This window comes from Nomascus leucogenys, chromosome 19 (genome assembly GCF_006542625.1).
Source record: "Nomascus leucogenys isolate Asia chromosome 19, Asia_NLE_v1, whole genome shotgun sequence".
NCBI lineage: Eukaryota > Metazoa > Chordata > Mammalia > Primates > Hylobatidae > Nomascus > Nomascus leucogenys.
The window spans coordinates 69,659,863-69,683,163 of NC_044399.1; the positions used below are offsets into that span (position 1 = coordinate 69,659,863).

General features: G+C 57.9%; 2 protein-coding genes across 3 annotated transcripts; both read left to right on the forward strand.

Moving 5' to 3' along the window:
• On the forward strand, positions 1 to 3,855 carry VAMP2 (vesicle associated membrane protein 2). The gene is made up of 5 exons (XM_003274645.4): positions 1 to 124; positions 643 to 763; positions 1,245 to 1,403; positions 1,489 to 1,540; positions 2,145 to 3,855. Coding segments are annotated over exons 1-5 (351 nt in total). The 5' UTR covers positions 1 to 122; the 3' UTR covers positions 2,162 to 3,855.
• A 2,623-nt stretch (positions 3,856 to 6,478) lies between these two features.
• PER1 (period circadian regulator 1) lies at positions 6,479 to 22,489 on the forward strand. 2 transcript variants are annotated; one of them, XM_030799362.1, is made up of 23 exons: positions 6,479 to 6,678; positions 12,194 to 12,605; positions 12,720 to 12,818; positions 12,912 to 13,066; positions 13,161 to 13,282; positions 13,374 to 13,575; positions 13,727 to 13,778; positions 14,249 to 14,391; positions 14,776 to 14,854; positions 14,932 to 15,038; positions 15,208 to 15,361; positions 15,460 to 15,568; positions 15,657 to 15,788; positions 16,033 to 16,138; positions 16,271 to 16,442; positions 16,534 to 16,664; positions 16,890 to 17,069; positions 18,043 to 18,273; positions 19,147 to 19,757; positions 20,188 to 20,374; positions 20,565 to 20,754; positions 21,069 to 21,219; positions 21,625 to 22,489. In XM_030799362.1, the coding sequence occupies exons 2-23, from the start codon at positions 12,331 to 12,333 to the stop codon at positions 21,892 to 21,894; spliced, it is 3,858 nt and encodes a 1,285-aa protein (XP_030655222.1). In that variant the 5' UTR covers positions 6,479 to 6,678; positions 12,194 to 12,330; the 3' UTR covers positions 21,895 to 22,489. The 2 variants fall into 2 exon arrangements, with proteins under 2 accessions (XP_030655222.1, XP_003274692.2); XM_003274644.4 differs by lacking the exon at positions 6,479 to 6,678 and adding an exon at positions 9,018 to 10,703.
• The last annotated feature ends 812 nt before the right edge of the window (positions 22,490 to 23,301 follow it).

Sequence of the window (23,301 nt, forward strand, 5' to 3'; positions counted from 1 at the left end):
CCGGATGCGGGTGACGCGCGGCCGCCATCTTTCCGTCCCGAGCAGCCAGCGCCAGTCGGAGCCAGCGCGAGCCGCCGCCGCCATCACTGCCGCTGCCAAGTCCTCCGCCCGCTGCCCCCGCCATGTGAGTCGGCCGCCCGCCACCCTCACCGCGCTTCCCTGCGCCGGCCGCCGCCCTTGGCAACCAGCCGTGGGGAGTGCCCGGGGTCTCTCCCGCGTTCCCCGCGCCCCGGGGCCAGGCCCAAGCCGGTGACTGCGCGCGGGCGGCCAAGGAGCCCCGCGTCCCGGGCTGGCCGGCTCGGGCGATGGCCACGGGAAGGAGCGGACCCAGTGTCCTCCTGGCCCGCCCCGCCCCTGTCAACCGCGGCCGCCTGTCTTTTCGGGTCGACCCGGATCGCATCTGTGAGGTCGCCCTCATTTGACAGGCGGGGAAACTGAGGCCGGTGGGGGGAGGGGGGCCTCACTCAAGGTCACGCAGCTTATCGGCGGCGGGGCTGGACCGAGACCAGGGCTTCCATCGGGTGGCCTTCCTCCCGAAAAGGAGGACTGGAGGGACGAGGATGGACAGGTGGATGGGCGGAGCCCTGGCTGCGGGGCCGGAAGGCTGCAGGCCCAGGGTCTTAATCCGTCCCTGCTCCGCAGGTCTGCTACCGCTGCCACGGCCCCCCCTGCCGCCCCGGCTGGGGAGGGTGGCCCCCCTGCACCCCCTCCAAACCTCACCAGTAACAGGAGACTGCAACAGACCCAGGCCCAGGTGGATGAGGTGAGTGTGGGGGGAGTCAAAAGCAGTAGGAAGGACCCTGGGGGTTGGCGTATAGGTGTAGGGGCCCATGTTGGTTTGGGAGTGATGACAGTTCACGCCTGTGGGTTTGCGGACAAAGATACCATGCCCCATCCCTGTCTCCCTGTCAGCACGCACTTGGAAGGGCGCTGGGGGTGTTAATCAGCTTTGCTAGCCTGGGGTGTGCCAGCCTGGGCAGGTGTGCTCTGGTGATGGACAGAGTGTCTGAGGCTCCATAGAGGGAGGGTGTTGCTATGACATCTGAGATGTCACCAGCATGCCCCTGATGTGTGCTCCTTGCATGTCCCCAGGTGTGCTAGGCATGTTCTGTGTGTCCTTGGCATGTTAACCTGGCAGCATCAGGATGCATGTTCCATGTGTGGCATGGTGGGCACATGTTTGAGGATTGCCCTCACTGAGGTGGGCCTTCGCACACCCCTTGCCTCGTGGGCCCTTCTCCCAGGTGGTGGACATCATGAGGGTGAACGTGGACAAGGTCCTGGAGCGGGACCAGAAGCTGTCGGAGCTGGACGACCGTGCAGATGCACTCCAGGCGGGGGCCTCCCAGTTTGAAACAAGTGCAGCCAAGCTCAAGCGCAAATACTGGTGGAAAAACCTCAAGGTAAGGGTGGGGACAGGAAGGAGAACTGGCGGGTGAATGGGGTATCATAGTTTGTCTTACTGATCCTCTCCTCTCTCACCCCTAGATGATGATCATCTTGGGAGTGATTTGCGCCATCATCCTCATCATCATCATAGGTGAGTAGGGTGGGAATGGCCGGGGCCCTTTCCCTGGAGAGGTTTCCCCAATGGATTCTGGGTTTTGAAGGTCATTAACCTAGTTTTTACTCTTCAGCCAAAAACACATATAGCTGCTAATGGCAATTCTGATTCATCTAGAGCCAAAAACTTGGATGTTATTTAGCCTGCATTTTGCCTGGTTCTTGGCAGTTTTGTTAACATTTGGAAATAGGAAAGCTGGTGTATCCATTGAGGACCCTTTGGGCCTAAGAGCCCAGTCTGAGAACCCTGGAATTGAGGAGTGGGAGAAAGGAAAGGACCAGGGGCTTGAAACATGACCAGGAAGCCAACCACCCCATTATTTGAGAGCTTGTGGTCTCAGAGGCTCAGAGGATTAGGGTCTGTGGCTTCAAGGCCATATTATGGAGCGGAAGGGACCTCAGAACCTACCTGTCTAGCCCCTTGCTTTGTAGATGGAAAAACTGAGTCCAAGAGAGGGGTAGGGGTATCAGCCAGCTGGGGAGTGGGGAGGATTGGAGCAGGGCCAGGCCTGACACACTGCTTTCTCTTTCTCTCTTTCTCCCCTCTCCCTCTTCCTCATCTTCTTCCCCTCTCTCCACAGTTTACTTCAGCACTTAAATCCCCGAGGAGTCTGCCCTGCCTAGAGAAGGGCCTCTCCCCCCACCCTCAGCCGTTCCTCCACCTCTCAGCCATATCTTTCAGCCCCCCCTCCCCTGGATCCGTGCGTGTGTGTGTCCGTGTGTGTGTCCCCCTGTAAATAGCCAGCTGTTATTTATACATATATAATATTATATATATTTGGTCTGTTTGTAGTTTTATTACTAGAAGATTTTTCCGGTTGTCCTTAACACCCCTTCCTGAGGTTCCCTTCACCTCCTCTCTCTTGCCTTCCTTCCCTTTCCCTTTCTTCCTGACTAGCCCCAAGTCCCTTCGTTTGCATCTGCTATGCAATAGTCCCTTTCCTTTCCTTCTTCCCTCAGATTTAGCTGATCCTTCCTCCCACCCTGGCCCTCCTTTCCTCCTCCCTCTCCCTGTCATGCTCCCTCTGCCCCGCCCTCAAAACAAAAAACGAAAAACAAAAAGCACCTGTCCAGGCTTCCTTAGATGCATCATCTTTGCATCCATTGGGAGGCTCTGAGACTGGCCCCACTTGGTCCTAAGAATCCCAAGGTCTTTGGGAGCGTCCAGCATGTTAATTAGCGTATCATTACATACTGCCATCCCTTTCCATTTCTTTTTGTTCCATCACTCTTCTCTCAACCTGTGTTTCTTTTTTTACTGAGGAGTTAGTCCCCATTAGTTCTTGTATCACATTTTCATTTGCACGACATTACTCGCAGGTGGTGGGGAGCCTGGGCTTTTGGGGAACCAGGCTGCTCTGGCCCCCAGCATTGCCTCCTCCTAGCCCCTCTAGTCCAGTTTGCCTCCCTTACCCTCATTTTCCAAACCTCTTGTACCCTCCTCTCCCTCCCCCAGCTGGTATGTAAGTGTCTTGGAGTTCAGTATGTTATGATGGACCAATAATTCTGCCACTCGGGGTTTCTCCCCACATTCCTGCTCCCCAGTTTTCATGTGGGGTACTCAACTGACATTCCCATGGGGTTTCCTTCCCATCTGCCTGATCCATCTCCTCCTCCCACCAGGAGAGTTGGGGGTTGGCCACAATTGATCTCTTTTGAGAGGGGTGGCTACCAGTGTGTGTGGGGGGGTCATCACTGCCTTGGGGAGGAGTGGGGCAGGGCAGAGAATCCCCCCAATTCCTGCCTGAAATCTCTGGCCTCACCCCTGCTGGGGGTTGGACTGAAAACTTGCCTCCCCAATTTGGGGGGTGTTGCCCCCATCACTGCCCAGCTCCTCTGACTGCCCCCCTCCTGAATTTAGGGTGGGGGTACTAGTCACTGCCAATGTGTGTATGGGACTTGCTGGAAAATGGGGATGCTCGCCCCTCTCCAGGGCTGTTGAGCCCAGAGAGAGCTGTCCTCTCATTGGGTGAAGTGATTGAGGAAGGGTCTGTTGTCTTTTTAAATGGCACAATTTTAAGGGTTTGAGGGTACAGTCCCTTAACCTGCCACGGGAGGGGGCCCCCAAACTTTCTTCCCCCCACACTTGAGGTTTTCTGTGTGGAGGGGGAGCAGGGATATCTAAGCTGTGGTGTGAAAGGGTAGGAGAGATGCTGGGGGTGGGGGTGCTGTGTTCTAGACCCCCCATATTATCCCAGTGTCCCCTGCCCCCCTCTTCCCCCACCCCATGCCCCCAGTTCTGTGGCGCATCCAGATTGTGAAAATGTACAATAAATGTGTAATGAGTAACCAGGTGTTGTCTAAAATCTTTTTTATTTTTTCTATCTTTTTTTTGGTTGGGGGAGAATAAGATCTTTTCTTAACCAATGGGAAGAATATTGGATCGGAAGGTATACCAGGAAGGTCGAGAAGATACATTGGTAATGGACTGGACTTTGCAAGAGGCCCTGACCTTGGGCAGGGCAAAGTGTGATTCTCAAAGTGGCCACAGGGGGGCACTAGGAGTTGGTAATGGGAAGTGTCATAGCCAGCCGCTGTGTCTCTAAGCCCGGTGCGCCCTATGGTCTAGGGTTCCCAGCTTTCGTTTTCCTTTCCTGGGGCGTGTTCCTGCTGTTGGACTCCTTTCTACTCTCGATTTAACTTCTAGATGCTCTGCAGTGGCTCCCGTGCAGCAGTAGATGAAGTAGTTGGCCATTTCTGTGAAGCATGTCTTCCCCTCTGTGCCTAACTCAGTGCCAGTGCCCAGACGGGGTTAGTAAATAGTGGTTTAAATAGACTCACAGAGACACAGCTGAGTACGTTGTGGAGCTGCCTGTAGATGGCCTACTACCCCTGTACTCTGTTGTATGACTTGTGACTTTAGACCCCACACTGAACTGTAGGTTCAGGAGGCCCCCATGTGGCATCTTAGTATCCCTGTTCCCAGGTGCTTCAACAGTGAGTGGCCGGCCGCGGTGGCTCACGCCAGTAATCCCAGCCCTTTGGGAGGCCGAGGTGGGCGGATCACGAGGTCAGGAGTTCAAGACCAGCCTGGCCAACATAGTGAAAGCGCGTCTCTACTGAAAATACACACAAAAAATTAGCCGGGGATGGTGGCGGGCACCTGTAATCCCAGCTACTCGGGAGGCTGAGGCAGAGAATTGCTTGAACCTGGGAGGTGGAGGTTGCAGTGAGCCGAGATCACTGCACTCCAGCCTGGGTGACAGAACGAGACTGTCTCAAAAAAAAAATCCACTTAACACGATGTTGATCAAAAGAGAGTATATTTTAGGTAGAGCGTGAGCACTTTGGGAGGGTGAGGCAGGCAGATGACTTGAGGTCAGGAGTTTGAGACCAGCCTTGCAAACATGGTGAAACCTCATCTCTACTAAAAATAGAAAAAATTAGGCGTGGTGGCATGTGCCTGTAATCCCAGCTACTTGGGAGGCTGAGGCAGGAGAATCGCCACCGCGCCCGGCCTTTTTTTGTTTGCTTTGAGACAGTCTGGCTCTGTCACCCAGGCTGGAGTGCAGTGGTGCAATCTCGGCTCACGCAACCTCCGCTTTCTGGGTTTAAGCAATCCTCGTGCCTCAGCCTCCTGAGTAGCTGGGATTACAGGTACCCACCACCATGCCCGGCTAATTTTTGTGGGTGTTTTTTTTTTTTTGAGACGAGTCTTGCTCTGTCGTCCAGGCTGGAGTGCAATGGCGCGATCTCGGCTCACTGCAAGCTCTGCCTCCCGGGTTCACGCCATTCTCCTGCCTCAGCCTCCCGAGTAGCTGGGACTACAGGCGCCCACCACCTCGCCCGGCTAATTTTTTGTATTTTTAGTAGAGACGGGGTTTCACTGTGTTAGCCAGGATGGTCTTGATCTCCTGACCTCGTGATCCGCCTGCCTCGGCCTCCCAAAGTGCTGGGAATACAGGCGTTAGCCACCGCGCCCAGCCGTGGGTTTTTTTTTTCAGTAGAGACGGTTTTACCATGTTGGCCAGGCTGGTCTCAAACTCCTGGCCTCAAGTGGTCCACCCACCTCAGCCTGCCAAAGTGCTGGGGTTACAGGCGTGAGCCACCGTGATTCTTACAATTAGGTACACAGTCATTACCAGAACGTCCAACTTGATTGAAGTCTTACTATATGCTAGGCAGTGCTCAGGATTTCGCACTTCCAACTCAAATCCCTTCCAGGTTTAAGAGTTCACATGGGCCCTAGGACCCGCCTGCTTTATGGTGTCAGGGACTTGGGTTCAAGTTTTCGCCTTGTTACTGACTAGCGTGTTACAGGCGAACAGATTATGTAACCCCCCTGGATCTCGGTCTCATTTGTGAGGCGGGGGGGAGTATGTGAGCTGGCCTCCTCAAGAGTTTGTGAGAAGCGCCTGGCCTGGCCCGCAGAAAACAATCAGGAAGAGGCTCTCTCATTTTCATCGTCACCAAGACACCGTGCTGAGATCTGAAAACCGCTTCACCCTAATGCTCTCACCTTCCAGCTTCAGGGAGCCTCGGGGACCCAGGGCCAGAACCCCAGCGCCAGAGGCGCCCTTGTCACGCCCGGGTCTCTGTACAAAGTGCGCCTTCTACGCTGCCACCGCTCACGTCTGCGCCTGCGTGCAGGTCACGCTCGGTGCGCCTGCGCAGATTTAGCAGCCGTGGTTAAGAGTGTCGTCAAGGAAAATCCCCAGCTTCTGGGTAAACAAGTTGCCGCGTGAGACCGCCGGCACGTGTACCCTACAGCTCCAAGACCTCTCAGCCTATCAGAAAGCTTGGAGAGCGGGACTGGCAATTACGTCACCAATCTTGGCAGGTCGGGGGTTATTTCCCCAGCCAATAAGAACCTCAGAAGTGTCGAGGGCGTGACCTCCGTCAGGCTTCCAATCGCCGCGTTGGGGCGGCCCCTCTCGCACGTGTATCTCTCCCGTCCCCGTTGGTCTGCTGACCAATGAGAAGACGATGGCGGCCGGAGGCGCCAATGGAGGCTGTGCGGGGGCCGGCGACTGCACGCGGCACGGGGCATGGGTCGGCGCCCCTAAGCCAATAAGCGTGGGGGGCGTGGCAGCCCGGCCCGTGGGCGGGTTTGGAGGAGCCAGTGTAATGCTTGAAGTCCTAGAAGAAATTCGGGGTGTGCGTGCGCGCCGAGCGGTGAGTGCTCGGGGATGGGGGAGAGATGCGGGGCGGTCGATGTGGACTTTTCCGGGGTGGTGTGGTCGGTTAGGAAGGTGTTAAATAGAGTGTGTGTGGGATCGTGCAAATACGTGATAGCTGCGGTGGGAGCTCTGATGGTTGTGGAGAATAGGGACCGTGAACTCAGGTCTAGAGGGACGGAGTGGGAGTTAGTGACTTCAGATCCCTCGCCCCCCTGGAGTCCCTGGACACTTGACTGCCCGGGGGGAGGGGCTCGGAAGCCCTCGGCGACCTGAGGGAGCTCCCTCTCAGGTCGGGACTGAAGGAGCCCCTGCTCCCAGGGAGATAGCGGAACGGGACCCTTGAGAGCTGATGGAGGATGTTTCAGTGGCTGCTGTTTGGGTGGTCCCCTTAAACACTTGAAAGAGGCAGAGGTTCGGAGGCGGGAGGGAGGCCCTGGTAGGGCAGGTCGGAGGGTACCAAAGGGTTGGCATGCTGATATGAGAAAGGATGGTGTTTTAATTTGAGACCCAGAGCCAGTCACATTACGGCTCCGGGTGTCTGTCTCGTGTTAAAGGGAAGGGTTTAGGCCTCAGAGTCGTCTTTGAGAATAGACGTGGGGTAGCAACTATTGAGTCCTGAGAGGATAGGGTTGGGGTTTGTGCAGATGGGCTGTGCACGTCTTCCTGAGCCCCTGGAGGTGGGGAGGCACCAACAGGGTGTTTTGGTATCCTTCTGTACAAACAACCAGGCCAGGCGTCTGGTAAAGTTGGCCTGAGGTAAAGTAGAAAAGTGAAGAAGTGGGCTTCGTAGGAAATCATTGGGGCTGGTGGCTGTTAGGGTGATCTGAAGCACTTTGTGAGCCTGGGAAAACGGGCTATGATGTTAAGTGTGTGGGGAGTGCAAACAGTGTCTTGGGATCAGGCCTAAGGCAGAGAAAGGGGTTGGATGGAGTCCGTGTTCCTGGCACCAAACAGAATTGGCTGGATATTTGAGAGGCCAGGTTTGCCAGTGCTGGAATGCAGCTTACAGGTTGGTTAACACCTCACAGGTTCCTGAAGGGTAAGAAACCGGAATGACAAGCCATTATTAGAGTTCAGATTTTTGAATCCTGGGCTCCATTTGTTAAGAGCTTGAGACCATGTTATGAGGCACTGGACAAATTTAGTAACTTCTGTGCCTTAGTTATCCCCCGTGGAATGGGGATAATAATACCTATCTCACGGGGTTGTTCTGGGGATGAAATAAGATAATATAAAGTGCTTAGCGTAATGCCTGGGTTATGGTGAGAGATTTATGTGAATGCTGTGGCTGGGAACTAGGCTCACGTTCTGAAGTTTTTCTGCAAGTTTTGATGGAGTCCCATTTCTCTCTTCCTGACTCTTCTGGTCTTCAGGCAGCAGTCCAAATTCCCTCATTCCTCCCTTCTAGCCCTCTCCCAGGATCCAGGCCCCAGACTGGGCCACTTGCTCTGTCCCAGTTTGATTTTTTCATCCTAGGCCACTTCTCCTCCCTGTCCGCGCCTCACTCCCTCTCCCCTCGCCCGCTGTCATAATAACAAGAGATTCAGGCTCTGAGGGGGCTTCTGGAAGGGAGCAAAGGTGCGTGTTCTCTCCCAGAGACTGGACCTCCAACTTCTCCGACCTGGGTGTTTGGTACCAGGCCAGCAGATGTGTACAGTTTGGGAGAGAGGAAAAGCCAGAGCTGCAGGAACAAGCTGAGGAGCGGGCAGATGGGAGTCCTGAAAAGAGAGCCAGGCGTGGTGGGGGGGAGGTGTGGGGAGGGGGCCCCCTTCCTCCTAATCCTCTCTCCAGGAATCCCTGGCTTTGGGACAGGACGGCTGTCGTTTGGTTGGGGGAGGCGCCCAGGCTGGGTGCATGTCCTGGGCCACCAGCCAAGAGAACATGATGTTCCCAAGTGCGCTGGCCGCCGCCCTCGCGGGCTGGCCGCCTCCCAAACCGCTGCCTCTCCAGTCTCTCCAGCCTCCCTGCCCCACATTCCCCCGCAGCTTCGCCCCGCCCCCTTCTTCCGCTTTGACGTCACCGCTGTCTCCCGCCCCCTCGCCTCCATTGACGGCAGCAGGGCCTGGTTACTGTGGGGACGGTGAAGCAGGACAACAAGAGTCTTGGGAGCAAGCGGGGGCTGCCGGAGGGCTGGAGCCTTTTGTCTATGTAAAAGACAGGGAGATGGAGGCGGGAGACCAAGGACTGCCTGGGTTCGGGGAGATCACATCTAAATCCCTGAAGGGGGAGAAAAACCATGTTTCCAGGGAAGAGGTGTCTGCAAATGAGACAAGGCCAAGGCCACAGTATGAGTTGGGGTGGGGAGGATCATTTGCAGGGAGAGGAGACTGAGAATCCAGGCTCCTGAATCTTTTTTTTTTTTTAATAGAGACGGGGGTTTCTCCATGTTGGTCAGGCTGGTCTCGAACTCCGGACCTCAGGTGATCCGCCCGCCTCGGCCTCCCAAAGTGCTGGGATTACAGGCGTGAGCCACCGCGCCCGGCCTCCAGGCTCCTGAATCTTTTTTTTTGTTTTCCTGTTTCGATTTTTCTGGGTTAATTTATAACACACTCTTGTCCCAGCTTTTCCACAGAGCCCTCCCCTTCACCCTTCCCTCATTGTTCAGGAAAGCTTGGGCCACGTGACAGTGAGGGGAGTGCCCCCACAATGATTATGTCAGCAGCTGCTTGGAGCCTGTTCATCTACTACCCACGTTTCCAGGGAGCCCTGCGAGGAACTACTCATCACGGTCCTGGATGGAGGGGGCTGTGTAACTGCAGCTCTCCTGAGCCCAGACTAACATTTTATTGCCTGCAAATCGTGCCCCTGTTCTCTTTCTAGGCTACTACCCTCTTTTAGAGAATCAGAATTCCCAGCCCCCTTTCTCCTGTTGACACTCTTTTCCCACCTCCCCAACCTATCCTTGTTTAAAAAAAAAAAAAAATCATGTTTATCGATCACTTGCCAAGTGTCAGGTCCTGTCCTGGGCTCTGGAGACTACAGTGAAGGAGACAGATGACGTTTCGTATGGGCCCCTGGAGTTTGGCTTTCTCTTTTCCAAGCAGTGGAAATATGAGGCCCTTGCCACCCCACCTTTCTCTGTCTAGGGCCCCAGCTGGCCTCTTCTCTGTGCCATCCCCTTGGTCCCTCTGTAGTCCTGGCTTCCTGGCCCCCACTTTTGGGGCAGCCCTAACTGTGGGTGGCTGCGTCCTCTGGAGGGAAGTACTAGACACCACGTAGGCTGCCGGGAGACCTTGTCTCTGAGTGGCCGTAGAAGCACCTGCCATTGTTTCCCTTCACAGCCACTATTGGCTCTGGTCGCCCCTTCCATTGTCCGCATCCTTCCTCCACCCACTCACCCACCAATCACACGTGGACCCTTAACTGTCCTCTCCCAGGATTTGAAGTGTCAGAGGAAGTGCTTCGGTTAAAGGGCTTCATTATGTAGAACGAAGGTTGGGAGGGAACAAGGTTGGTACAGGAACCCAGGAGAGGCCCAGGCAGGTTTCTGTCTCTCCCCTCCTCTCAAGGACCACCCATCTCATCCAGCGTGGCCTAACTTGCAGCGCCATTCCTTTTCCTCACCCTTGGAAAGGCGAAGATGCCAAGATGATGTGTTCTGCAAGGCTAGTGCGTTCAGGAAGTAGACAAGTCTTGAGCACTTATTCTGGCCGGGGTTTTTTCCCTAAAGAGGCGCAGCGTACCTCCCTCTCTCCTCCCTTCCATTATTCACTGTGCAAGCGTCCCGCGCCCATTGGCTGGGCGGTGTCTGGGGCTCTTCAGCCCAGCACCAGCACCCAGGTCCACGTGCGCTCGTGTGTGTGACACAGCCCTGACCTCAGTGGAGGCCACTAGCCAATCAGGCGCCGGGAAGAGATCCCCAGCCAATCGGGGGCGGGGCCTGCGGCTCCGTCGGCAAGAGGCCAATGAGGGGGCAGTGCCCGGCATTATGCAACCCGCCTCCCCGCCCGGTGGAGCTTCCACTCGGCTGCAGGCTGGAGCGGCGGCGGGCAGGCGGGCGGAGGACACTCCTGCGACCAGGTAGGCATCTCTGCGGCCATCCTGGGGCCGATCTCCGTCCCTGAGCTGGACCGCTGCCACTTCCAATCTGATGGGCTACTTTTCGGCCCAGGCAGAGGGCACACTGTCGTCCTTACCGCTACCCACTCTCTCCCTGCCCCCAAGGACCGAAGTCCTCCCCGAAATCTTGCACCGGGAGTCTGCACTCCTGACCCACTCACCTTACCTCCAGCTTGTTCCCACCTCCCCGTCCCAGCTTTCCTGGCCCCACAGCCGACTCTCAGCGGGCATGCCCCGGTCTTCTTGCTCGTTACTCGAGGGGCCCCAGGTTTGCCCTGGTACCAGGACCCTATTAGGCTTTCAGCGCTCCCCGTGTCTCTGCTCTCCAGTCCCTGGCCCTGCGCCGCCTGTGATGTCAGCCCACTTCGGACTAGAACATCCCGTTCCCAGCGCTAGTTCCTGCTGTTGGCCACAACCTTCCCTTTTCCCCTGGCGCTCAGAAAATGCTCAGTAGTGGGGGTGTGGTTGGACGGGGAGTAGGGGAAGAACGATCTGTTGGCTGTTGCGCGTCTTCTGCCCAAGGCTTGGGGTTGGGGGGGGTGGTCTGGCCAGAAAAGTAGGGGACTGAGGAGAGGATCCTCGGGTCCTTGACGATGGCAGGTTGCCGGCTTCGGTCGTCGTGGTGGGGAAGCAGCGCAGGGGCTAAAGAAGGAAAGGCTGTGTTGTCTTGACCAGAATGACTGGGATCCAGGCGAGAGTCAGGTTGAGGAGCTTTTGCGCCGAGGGCGGTGGCCGTTGTGCTTCGTCCTGGGGAAGCCAGGACCAACCCTGGAATCCTAACAGGCCGTTTCACTTCGTACGGCCACCAAGCCATCCTGGGACTGGGGATATGTAAAGGATGCGTGACCCCCGGCCGCGCCCACCAGTGGGAGAGTGGGCCGTTCCCCCACTTCCGCCGGGAAATGGGGGAGGGGTCGCTCCTCCCGCCCTCCTGTGGTCCCTCCAGCAACCGCTGAGCTCAGCAGCTGACGTCGGTTTCCCTGGCGACCGTGGCGGCGGCGGAAGCGCGTGGTGGGGCCGCGCACGTCGGCGCGCATGTGCAGCGGGGGTGGCACCGCCCCCGGATGAAATTAGCCTGGAGGCCTAAATATAGGAGGCGACCAGCTCACCCCCTGCCCCGAGGCCTTGGAGGCCCATGCAGAGGGACACCTAATGGGAACTTGGGAATGGGAAGTGTGCAGGTTTTTGCCCGCAGCTGTAGTTCTCATTGACTGCTCAGGCCATGGTGGCAGGGGATGTGAAGGAAGGCTCAGGAGAACCTTGTCCCACTTGCAGCCCCACTAAGGGTACAGGAAACATCCTGACTCCCCACTGGAAGCCCCAGGCCTTGGTTCCACTCCCATCAGTCCTGCATGAGGCCAGGCAGGGGAAGGTCTGAGTGAAGCCAGCAGGTGCTCTGGAGTTAACAAACCAGCTTTCTGCAAGCCCTGCTTCCTGGTCTCCCTCTCCAGGTACTGGCTGTGATCGAACTTCTCAACCCTCAGAGACAGATCGTCCATCTCACTCCCTCAGCCAGGCCTCCAGGCCCCCTTGTGCATCCGTGGTGGCCTCTCTGCCTTCTCTGTTCTGTTCTCCCCATGGCCCAGACATGAGTGGCCCCCTAGAAGGGGCTGATGGGGGAGGGGACCCCAGGCCTGGGGAATCATTTTGTCCTGGGGGCGTCCCATCGCCTGGGCCCCCACAGCACCGGCCTTGCCCAGGCCCCAGCCTGGCCGATGACACCGATGCCAACAGCAATGGTTCAAGCGGCAATGAGTCCAACGGGCATGAGTCTAGAGGCGCATCTCAGCGGAGCTCACACAGCTCCTCCTCGGGCAACGGCAAGGACTCAGCCCTTCTGGAGACCACTGAGAGCAGCAAGAGGTGTGTACGGATGTGTATGTTGGGTCTAGGAATGGTCTTGTGAGGAGGCAGAGCTGGGTGACAGGCCTCGCACTGCTGGCCCTACCTGTAACTGGGCCTGTTGCTGTCTCCTAGCACAAACTCTCAGAGCCCATCCCCACCCAGCAGTTCCATTGCCTACAGCCTCCTGAGTGCCAGCTCAGAGCAGGACAACCCATCCACCAGTGGCTGCAGGTACGTCGAGTGAGGCTGGAGGAGAGGTCTAGGGGCCCAGGCCACACTCTGGGAAAAATATCTTTATCTCTTTTTTCCCTGTGGGCCCCGCAGCAGTGAACAGTCAGCCCGGGCGAGGACCCAGAAGGAACTCATGACAGCACTTCGAGAGCTCAAGCTTCGACTGCCGCCAGAGCGCCGGGGCAAGGGCCGCTCTGGGACCCTGGCCACGCTGCAGTACGCACTGGCCTGTGTCAAGCAGGTGCAGGGTAAGTGGCGTGTCCCAAGAGGGAATGGCCTGGGCCTGGGCTCCTGTGTTGAGGCAGCCTCCTTACTGAATGCCTCACTGTCTCCACCCTGCAGCCAACCAGGAATACTACCAGCAGTGGAGCCTGGAGGAGGGTGAGCCTTGCTCCATGGACATGTCCACCTATACGCTAGAGGAGCTGGAGCACATCACGTCTGAGTACACGCTTCGGAACCAGGTCAGTGGTGGCCTGGCCTCTGCATCCTGACGCACCCCTACCCCTTCTCTCACAGCTCTTGAATCTGCTCCTGCTCTCCCCCTCCTGCCAGGATACCTTCTCAGTGGCTGTCTCCTTCCTGACCGGCCGAATCGTCTACATTTCGGAGCAGGCAGCTGTCCTGCTGCGTTGCAAGCGGGACGTGTTCCGGGGTACCCGCTTCTCTGAGCTCCTGGCTCCCCAGGATGTGGGAGTCTTCTATGGTTCCACTGCTCCATCTCGTCTGCCCACCTGGGGCACAGGGGCCTCAGCAGGTGAGGTGCCCAAGCACTGTGGGGAGGCATGAGCAGTCCCAGGAAATTCTTGCTGTGAGGGGCCAGGGGACCCAGACTTTCCCTTAGTGGGTTCTTCGCAGCCTAGGGAAGGGGCAGGAGGCTGTGCTCACTCCTCTCCTGTCTGTCCCAGGTTCAGGCCTCAGGGACTTTACCCAGGAGAAGTCCGTCTTCTGCCGTATCAGGTAGGTGAGGGGAGCTGGAGAAGACCTCTGCCTCCTTTTTTTTTTGTTTGTTTTTGTTTTTGTTTTTTGAAAGGGAGTCTCACTCTGTCGCCCAGGCTGGACTGCAGTGGCATGATCTCGGCTCACTGCAACCTCCGCCTCCCAGGTTCAAGCGATTCTCCTGCCTCAGCCTCCCAAGTAGCTGGGATTACAGGCATGCAGCACCACACCCAGCTAATTTTTGTATTTTTAGTAGAGACGGGGTTTCACCATGTTGGCCGGGCTGGTCTCGAACTCCTGACCTCAGGTGATCCACCTGCCTTGGCCTCCCAAAGTGCTGGGATTAAAGGCGCGAGCCACCGTGCCCGGCCTACCTCTGCCTCCTCCTGCCCCCTCCCCAGGGTCTTTGCTGTTGTCTGCCGTGACCTTGTGGTTGGAGGAGTGGGTGGCTCTCTGTTGAAAATCCCTAATGCTCCTCTCTCCTTTGCTAGAGGAGGTCCTGACCGGGATCCAGGGCCTCGGTACCAGCCATTCCGCCTAACCCCGTATGTGACCAAGATCCGGGTCTCAGATGGGGCCCCTGCACAGCCGTGCTGCCTGCTGATTGCAGAGCGCATCCATTCGGGTTACGAAGGTGGGCAGGTCAGGGCGGTGGCCTGGTGGGGGCTGGGAGGAAGGACATTTCCTCATGGCCAGACATGAATTTGGGAGGCATGAACCAGACCCTTTGAATTTTGGAACAAGAAAAGCTATTATAAAGATGAGAATTTGAGCTCCTTTTAGAGGTAGAGTTGAATAAGGTGCCCGAGCTAGAGGAGGACAGAGAAGAATGCCTTGCTTGCTCTCAGTCGTGTTACTGATACAGGGCATAGGATTGGCCCAGACCATCTTTGGGCCCATAGTGCCCAGGGCAGAGCTGTGTGGCAGATCGTCAGCCAGCCTGGGCCCAGGCAGAGTGGAGGGCTGAGGAGTGGGGCATTCTGGACAAAACCCAGTGACCACACTTTCTGTGCCTCAGCTCCCCGGATACCCCCCGACAAGAGGATTTTCACTACGCGGCACACACCCAGCTGCCTCTTCCAGGATGTGGATGAAAGGTGAGGATAGGATCTAGAGGAGACGAGGGCAGCCAGGGCTGAGGCCACGGCCACTCTGATGCCTCCTTCCCGTTCAGGGCTGCCCCCCTGCTGGGCTACCTGCCCCAGGACCTCCTGGGAGCCCCAGTGCTCCTGTTCCTGCATCCTGAGGACCGACCCCTCATGCTGGCTATCCACAAGAAGAGTGAGTTCCTCTCTCGCTGCTCGCCCTTCCCACTGTCCTGGGCTTTGGAATGGCTGCCCTTGTGGTTGTGTCTCTTGGTGCCTTGGTCTCCTGGATGTCCAGTGGCATCGCCTGCCTCTTACTCAGCTCTCCCTCCCTTTGACCCCTCCTCCTTTCCCACTTCCATCAGTCCTGCAGTTGGCGGGCCAGCCCTTTGACCACTCCCCTATCCGCTTCTGTGCCCGCAACGGGGAGTATGTCACCATGGACACCAGCTGGGCTGGCTTTGTGCACCCGTGGAGCCGCAAGGTAGCCTTCGTGTTGGGCCGCCACAAAGTACGCACGTAAGTGGGCCATGCCCCCGAGCTGGCGTTGGGGATAGGGCAGTGCGGTGGGGGACAGGACTGGGCTAGGGCTGGACTCACTCTTCCCCACCCTACAGGGCCCCCCTGAATGAGGACGTATTCACTCCCCCGGCCCCCAGCCCAGTTCCATCCCTGGACACTGATATCCAGGAGCTGTCAGAGCAGATCCACCGGCTGCTGCTGCAGGTGAGAGTAGCAGAGAGGGAGGGTGGGAGGTGAGAAAAGGGGTGGGAAGCGGGATCAAGCCATCTAACCTGCCTTCTACCCGCTGCAGCCCGTGCACAGCCCCAGCCCCACAGGACTCTGTGGAGTCGGCCCCGTGACATCACCAGGCCCTCTCCACAGCCCTGGGTCCTCCAGTGATAGCAACGGGGGTGATGCAGAGGGGCCTGGGCCTCCTGCGCCGGTGAGTGACCTGCTCCCATCTCACCCTCTAATCGCCCTTTCCCTTCTTCTTGGAACCAGCACTGCCAGTCCCAGAGTCTTGCCCGATCCTCCTTTGCCCTCTTCTTCCTGCCTTTTCCTTCTTGTCCTGCTGCCGTCAAGGCGTCTGTGCCTCCCCACTGGTACCTTCTTGTTTTATTGTGCCCTTGGCCCCTGACACTGGCCACACCCCCTGGTTCTGCTCACTGTGGTGCTGTGTCCCACAGGTGACTTTCCAGCAGATCTGTAAGGATGTGCATCTGGTGAAGCACCAGGGCCAGCAGCTTTTTATTGAGTCTCGGGCCCGGCCTCAGCCCCAGCCCCGCCTCCCTGGTGAGTTGATGACGATGTGTGGGTGAAGAGACAGACCTGGGGGGGTCCCCTGACTTTCACCCCCAACCCATTTGCTGTTTTTTTCCATGTGAGCTTGGGAAGACTATTTTCTTCTTTCTCTCTTTGCCCCAGCTACAGGCACATTCAAGGCCAAGGTCCTTCCCTGCCAATCCCCAGACCCAGAGCTGGAGACGGGTTCTGCTCCCATCCAGGCCCCACTAGCCTTGGCCCCTGAGGAGGCTGAGAGGAAAGAAGCCTCTAGCTGCTCCTACCAACAGATCAACTGCCTGGACAGCATCCTCAGGTAAGGCCTGCCAGGCATCTTCTCCACCTCGGGCTCTAACCCTGCCCGCCCCAAGCCCTACTCTGATGCCCTCTGCCGTGTCCATCACCAGGTACCTGGAGAGCTGCAACCTCCCCAGCACCACTAAGCGTAAATGTGCCTCCTCCTCCTCCTGTACCACCTCCTCAGCCTCTGACGACGACAAGCAGAGGACAGGTCCAGTCTCTGTGGGGACCAAGAAAGGTAAAGATCCAATGCACCCCGCTCCCACTGCCCCGTCATGGCCTGGTGGCCCTGTGTCTTTTCCCTTCTGCTTCTGGGCCCTCTTGCTCTGCCCTGCCCTCCTCCCCAGCCTCCTGGTCTCCAGACTGTTCCCTACCACCATCCCCTTCCCCTTTTCCCTGGGATCCTCTCTCCTGACTTCCCGGTGGGGGTGGGGATGGTAACTGGCACCATCTCTCTGCACAGATCCGCCGTCAGCAGTGCTGTCTGGGGAGGGGGCCACCCCACGGAAGGAGCCAGTGGTGGGAGGCACCCTGAGCCCGCTCGCCCTGGCCAATAAGGCGGAGAGCGTGGTGTCCGTCACCAGTCAGTGTAGCTTCAGCTCCACCATCGTCCATGTGGGAGACAAGAAGCCCCCGGAGTCGGGTATGGGTGTGGAGTTGGGGGGCAGTGCTTGGGCTCCACCAGTCTCCCAGCTAGAGCTCCCTCCTGCCTTTCGTCTCCCCTCTAGGCCCTGATGGAGAGAAGGAGGCCTCCCCTGACCTGGGGCTTGGGGCTATTGCTTCTTGCTCTCCCCTCCCTGCCAGGCTTCTCGGCTTTGCCCTTCCCCTGTTCTGCTTCTTGTATTGTTACTGTCAGTTGAAACACAAAGTCTGGGGTAGGGGGTTTGCCCTGAGGTGCTAACCACAGAGGGTCTGAAGGCGAGGAAAATTGAAGATCCCTGAAGGGTCTTTGGATATTGACCTTGAAAATTATGAGGGGCTGGGCATGGTGGCTCAGACCTGTAATCCCAGCACTTTGGGAGGCTGAGGTAGGAGGATCACCTGAGATCAGGAGCTCGAGATCAGCCTGGGAAACATGGTGAAACCCTGTAGCTACTAAAAATGCAAAAATTAATCAGGCGTGGTGGCGCGCGCCTGTAGTCCCAGCTACTCGGGAGGCTGAGACAGGAGAATCGCTTGAACCCAGGAGGTGGTGGTTGCAGTGAGCCGAGATCACACCACTGCACTCCAGCTTGGGAGAAAGAGTGAGACTCCATCTCAAAAAAAAAAAAAAAAAAAAAAGAAACAAGAAAATGTGTGAGGGAAGGCCAAGGGGTGGGCTTCTCTTCCAACAAGAGTTGTGAAGGGGTCATCCCAGTAGAGTTCCTGGCAGGGAGTGGCCACTGGAGGGGCCTGAGTATCTATCGTCTCTTCTTCTGGGCCAGCTTTGCATGGAGAGGAGGACCCAGGGCCAGCCGTTGGCAGAGAGGTGACCAAGAAATGTACATGGGGACCAGGCTTGGCTGTGGGGCAGAGCTGCCAGGGGTTGGCTAGGCTATCAGACAGGGAGGGTGTGGTATGGATGTGTTGACCCCTGAGGTGATTCTGATATCCTTTCCCTATCTCACTTTCCTCAGACATCATCATGATGGAGGACCTGCCTGGCCTAGCCCCAGGCCCAGCCCCCAGCCCTACAGTAGCCCCTGACCCAGCCCCAGATGCCTACCGTCCAGTGGGGCTGACCAAGGCCGTGCTGTCCCTGCACACACAGAAGGAAGAGCAAGCCTTCCTCAGCCGCTTCCGAGACCTGGGCAGGCTGCGTGGACTCGACAGCTCTTCCACAGCTCCCTCAGCCCTTGGCGAGCGAGGTAGCCACCTGGGGCCTCCTGGAGCCTGCCCTCTGCCCAGTCTAGGACTGGATTGTTGCGGGGTGGGTCTTAAGGGAGGTGTTTCTGCTCCAGGGACCCAGACTGGTGCTGCTTCCACCACCAGGCCCTGCTTAGGGACAGGCCCCTCGCTAGCTTCTCCCCACTAGGCCGGGGTTCCAGGCTGCAGCCAGAGGAGAGCAGCTTGGGGGGGATGGCAGTGGGATGGGCAGGCAGAGGTGCTGTGCTCCAGGTAAGTGACTTCAGGCCTAGCCTGGGGGCAGGGGCAGGAAGTATGCCCACTTAGGAGTCAGTTGTCACTGATGAAGAGACATGCATAGATTCTGGGCCAACTCTGGGTGGGGTCTGGGCTTCAAGGGCAGGTGGAAGGCAGCCCCTCCAGGTGCCTGAGGGAGGCCCCCTGCAGGCAGACTCAGGACTGGGCTTTCCAGCCCCACTCTTCACTCCATTGCAAGCTAGGCAGAATACGGCCTCGATGGGCAGGAGGAACGCCTAAGCTGGCAGTGCCCACAGGAGTTTGGCGGATGGACCAGAGCCACCTGTCCATGTGTCCATGGACTCACCCTGCTTCCTCTATATGCCAGCGTGCCTCCATCTTCCGCACGCCCCCAGCTCGACCCCTCATGTAACCTCTCCCTGGCCTTGTTCCTTTCTCAATAAATCCCCTTGTCCCTGGCTCCTGTGATTCTTCCCTGAAGGTGCCCCACCTCCTGAGTCACTCGTTCTGTGTGGGTTGAGAAGCTCTCTCTGGGACCTTGGCCTGTCCTCTCCCTGGTCAGAGGGTCAGGGCAGTATGGGGGGCAGGGGCACTAACCCCAGGTTCAGGCCCTTGCTAACCCTAGTCTCTCCCCACAGGCTGCCACCACGGCCCCGCACCCCCAAGCCGCCGACACCACTGCCGATCCAAAGCCAAGCGCTCACGCCACCACCAGAACCCTCGGGCTGAAGCGCCCTGCTATGTCTCACACCCCTCACCCGTGCCACCCTCCACCCCCTGGCCCACCCCACCAGCCACTACCCCCTTCCCAGCGGTTGTCCAGCCCTACCCTCTCCCAGTGTTCTCTCCTCGAGGAGGCCCCCAGCCTCTTCCCCCTGCTCCCACATCTGTGCCCCCGGCTGCTTTCCCTGCCCCTTTGGTGACCCCAATGGTGGCCTTGGTGCTCCCTAACTATCTGTTCCCAACCCCATCCAGCTATCCTTATGGGGCACTCCAGACCCCTGCTGAAGGGCCTCCCACTCCTGCCTCGCACTCCCCTTCTCCATCCTTGCCCGCCCTCCCCCCCAGCCCTCCTCAGCGCCCGGACTCTCCACTGTTCAACTCGAGATGCAGCTCTCCACTCCAGCTCAATCTGCTGCAGCTCGAGGAGCTCCCCCGTGCTGAGGGGGCTGCTGTTGCAGGGGGCCCTGGGAGCAGTGCCGGGCCCCCACCTCCCAGTGAGGAGGCTGCTGAGCCAGAGGCCAGACTGGTGAGCACTGACCCCTGCGTCTGCCTGCCAGCCCCCACCCCAGCCCCGCCCCTCTGCCACCCTGTGCTGCCTGTTGTCTCTGCCAGGCCGGCATCTCGGCCTCCAGGAGGTGGAGGGAGACCCCAGCTGAATTTCTGAATGAGGCAGAAATTGGCTACCTCCTCTTTGAAGGGACAATCCTGTCTGTCTGACAGGTGGTGAGGACATCTCAGTAACTTCTGAGAGAGCATCTGCCACTTGGAAAGGGTCTGGCCTCACATCCCCACTCTTCGCCAGCTTTCTTCTCTTTCAGCCTGGTCCTGCTGTCACGAAGTGGGGAGCAGGGACCACTGGGGTTGGATGTGGCTCTCCCCACAACCAGTGAGAGCAGTTGAAGGGAGGCCTAGGTGCTGACCCCTCCATCCCTCCTTGCCCTCCTCCCCTCCTCCAGGTGGAGGTCACTGAGTCCTCCAATCAGGACGCACTTTCCGGCTCCAGTGACCTGCTGGAACTTCTGCTGCAAGAGGACTCGCGCTCCGGCACAGGCTCCGCAGCCTCGGGCTCCTTGGGCTCTGGCTTGGGCTCTGGGTCTGGTTCAGGCTCCCATGAGGGGGGCAGCACCTCAGCCAGCATCACTCGTGAGTACCCCGCCTCCAACATCTCTCAGGGTAGGGCAGTGATTTGGGAGCCAGGAGCCCAGGCCCCGTCTTGGCGGAGCTTCCTAAGGCCACTGGGATGGACATGTGGCCTTTGAGGGAGGCCTTCTGAGGCCCCGGGAGTGGGCATGCAGCCAGCCTGACTCCCATTGGTTTGCCCCCCACTTCACAGGCAGCAGCCAGAGCAGCCACACAAGCAAATACTTTGGCAGCATCGACTCTTCCGAGGCTGAGGCTGGGGCTGCTCGGGGCGGGGCTGAGCCCGGGGACCAGGTGATTAAGTACGTGCTCCAGGATCCCATTTGGCTGCTCATGGCCAATGCTGACCAGCGCGTCATGATGACCTACCAGGTGCCCTCCAGGTGAGGCATTTCAGAGGCCTTCTTGGCCTTCCTTTCAGAGGTAGTAGGGGGGGCAGTTTTCTTTTCTGGGGCTGGCTCTGCCCTGGATAGGATAGAAGGTTCCTATCTTTCTTCCTGCCGCTTGGAGCCCTGTTACTAGTTCCTCCCAGGAGGAGAGCAGGTTTCCTGGTCTTGGAAGCCTTGACCTCCCATAGCCCTAGTTTAGGGGAGGAGCACGAGGTGGGGAGTTGTGGTAGAGGAAGGATGCCAGCTTCATGGGTCCTGGTCCGGGTCCTGGATCCCAGCCTCTGCCTTCTGAACCCCTTCTCGGGCAGGGACGTGACCTCTGTGCTGAAGCAGGATCGGGAGCGGCTCCGAGCCATGCAGAAGCAGCAGCCTCGGTTTTCTGAGGACCAGCGGCGGGAACTGGGCGCTGTGCACTCCTGGGTCCGGAAGGGCCAACTGCCTCGGGCTCTTGATGTGATGGTGAGAGGAGAAGCCTGGGACAGGGGGAGAAAAAAGAATCGAGCTCAAGTTCAAGGAATCGAGGCCAAGAGCTGATCTCCTTGATGTCCTTGGATCATTAATTCTGAAGAATGTTGATTCCACTAAATTTGCTGTGGATTATAGAATATTAAGCCGCATGAGTCTTTGCAGAACTTTTCTCAGCCTATCCTATGCTAATATGCATTGTGACTGTTCTGTAACGGCATCTGGGTAGAGGGCACAAGGCACTTTCCAACCTTGTTGGACCGCAGGTGCATCTGTGTGGACTGGTGCTTCTTGGGAGTACATTTCGGGAAGCACAGTGGGCTGGGGGTGGGAAGCTGGGCTGGCAGGTTAGCAGTGAGAACGCTGTCTGACTCTCTCATGTCCATTTCTCTCACCAAGGCCTGTGTGGACTGTGGGAGCAGCACCCAAGATCCTGGTCACCCTGATGACCCACTCTTCTCAGAGCTGGATGGACTGGGGCTGGAGCCCATGGAAGAGGGTGGAGGCGAGCAGGGCAGCAGCGGTGGCGGCAGTGGTGAGGGTGAGGGCTGCGAGGAGGCCCAAGGCGGGGCCAAGGCTTCAAGCTCTCCGGACTTGGCCATGGAGGAGGAGGAAGACAGGAGCTCATCCCGTCCAGCCTTACCTACAGCAGGAAACTGCGCCAGCTAGACTCTATTCTGGGCCATCTCCAGGAGTCCACGCGAGGCTTTCTTCTCTTATGTCCCAATTCTCAGAACTCAGATGTGGCTAGACCAACCGGTGGGAACTGCCCCAGCTTCTCCCAGCATAGGGGGCCGGACCCCCATCACCAGCCTAGGATCCAGGGGCTGCCTCTGGCCTCTTAGGGAGCAGAGAGCAGAACTCCACAGCCCAGCCCAGAGGAGTGTCACCTCCCACCTTTGGAGAGGAATCCTTCCCTCCCCTGGACAAAGTTGCTGACAAGCTGCTGAAGTGGCCTCTCCGTATTTCAGCTGAGCCTGAATCCGACTCCTGAGGGTTGGGGCTACACTTATTTATTGGGGGAGACAGCTCTCTCTCCCACCTCCTCCCCAGACGGGAGGAGAGCCTGAGGCTCAGGCAGGACCCGGGGGTTCCAGCCCCTAGCTGCTCTCGGGTGGGGGAGGTTGGTGGACCATGGAGTCCCTGGTGCTGCCCCTCAGGTGGGACCCAGGCGTTCTCAGCTGTACCCTCTGCCAGTGGCATTTGTGTTTTTGATATTTGTGTCTGTTACTACTTTTTTAATACAAAAAGATAAAATCGCCCAGGACGTCGTGAAGTTTGGGGTTGGGGTGAGGGGAGCGTGTCGAGGGGACATGTGGCCCTGCTTCCGGGAAGGTTGTAGTGAGGGTGTACAGGGCCATCTCCTGACGATCCCCATTCCTCTTTTCCTCCATCCTGTCCAGGTGAGGGCCCTGCTGAGCCTGCTATGTCCACGCCTAGCTCAGACTCTGCTGTCCCCTCTAGCATGGCCTCAGCTGGGTTTGCCCTGGGAAGGATTGATGAGAGGTGCGTGTGGCCAAGGGCTTGGGTGAGCTCCAGCCCGGGTCACAGGTGGCCAAGGCAGAGGAGCCCCGCTTAACCCCGTGGTGCCCTGAGGTCTTCGAGGGTGTTTGTCTTCCTTTTTTTGAGACGGAATTTCACTCTGTCACCCAGCTGGAGTGCAGTGGTGCAATCTCAGCTCACTGCAACGTCTGCCTCCCGGGTTCAAGCGATTCTCCTGCCTCAGCCTCCCGAGTAGCTGGGATTATAGGTGCCTGCCACTACGCCCGGCTAATTTTGTATTTTTAGTAGAGAAGGGGTTTCACCATTTTTGGTCAGGCTGATCGCAAACTCCTGATCTTAGGCGATCTGCCCGCCTTGGCCTCCCAAAGTGCTGGGATTACAGGTGTGAGCCACCGCGCCCAGCCTTCCTTGGCTTCTTGGTCACCACACAGAGAGGGCCCTTCAGCAGGTCAGTCTAGGTAGCTAAGGGACACATGGAGTCATGTGCTCACTTATGGTTGAGTTGGCCCCAAAGGTGTGGAAGAATGGAGGGGCAAAGCATTAACCTTTTGGCTCAGAACCTGAAAAGGAAGA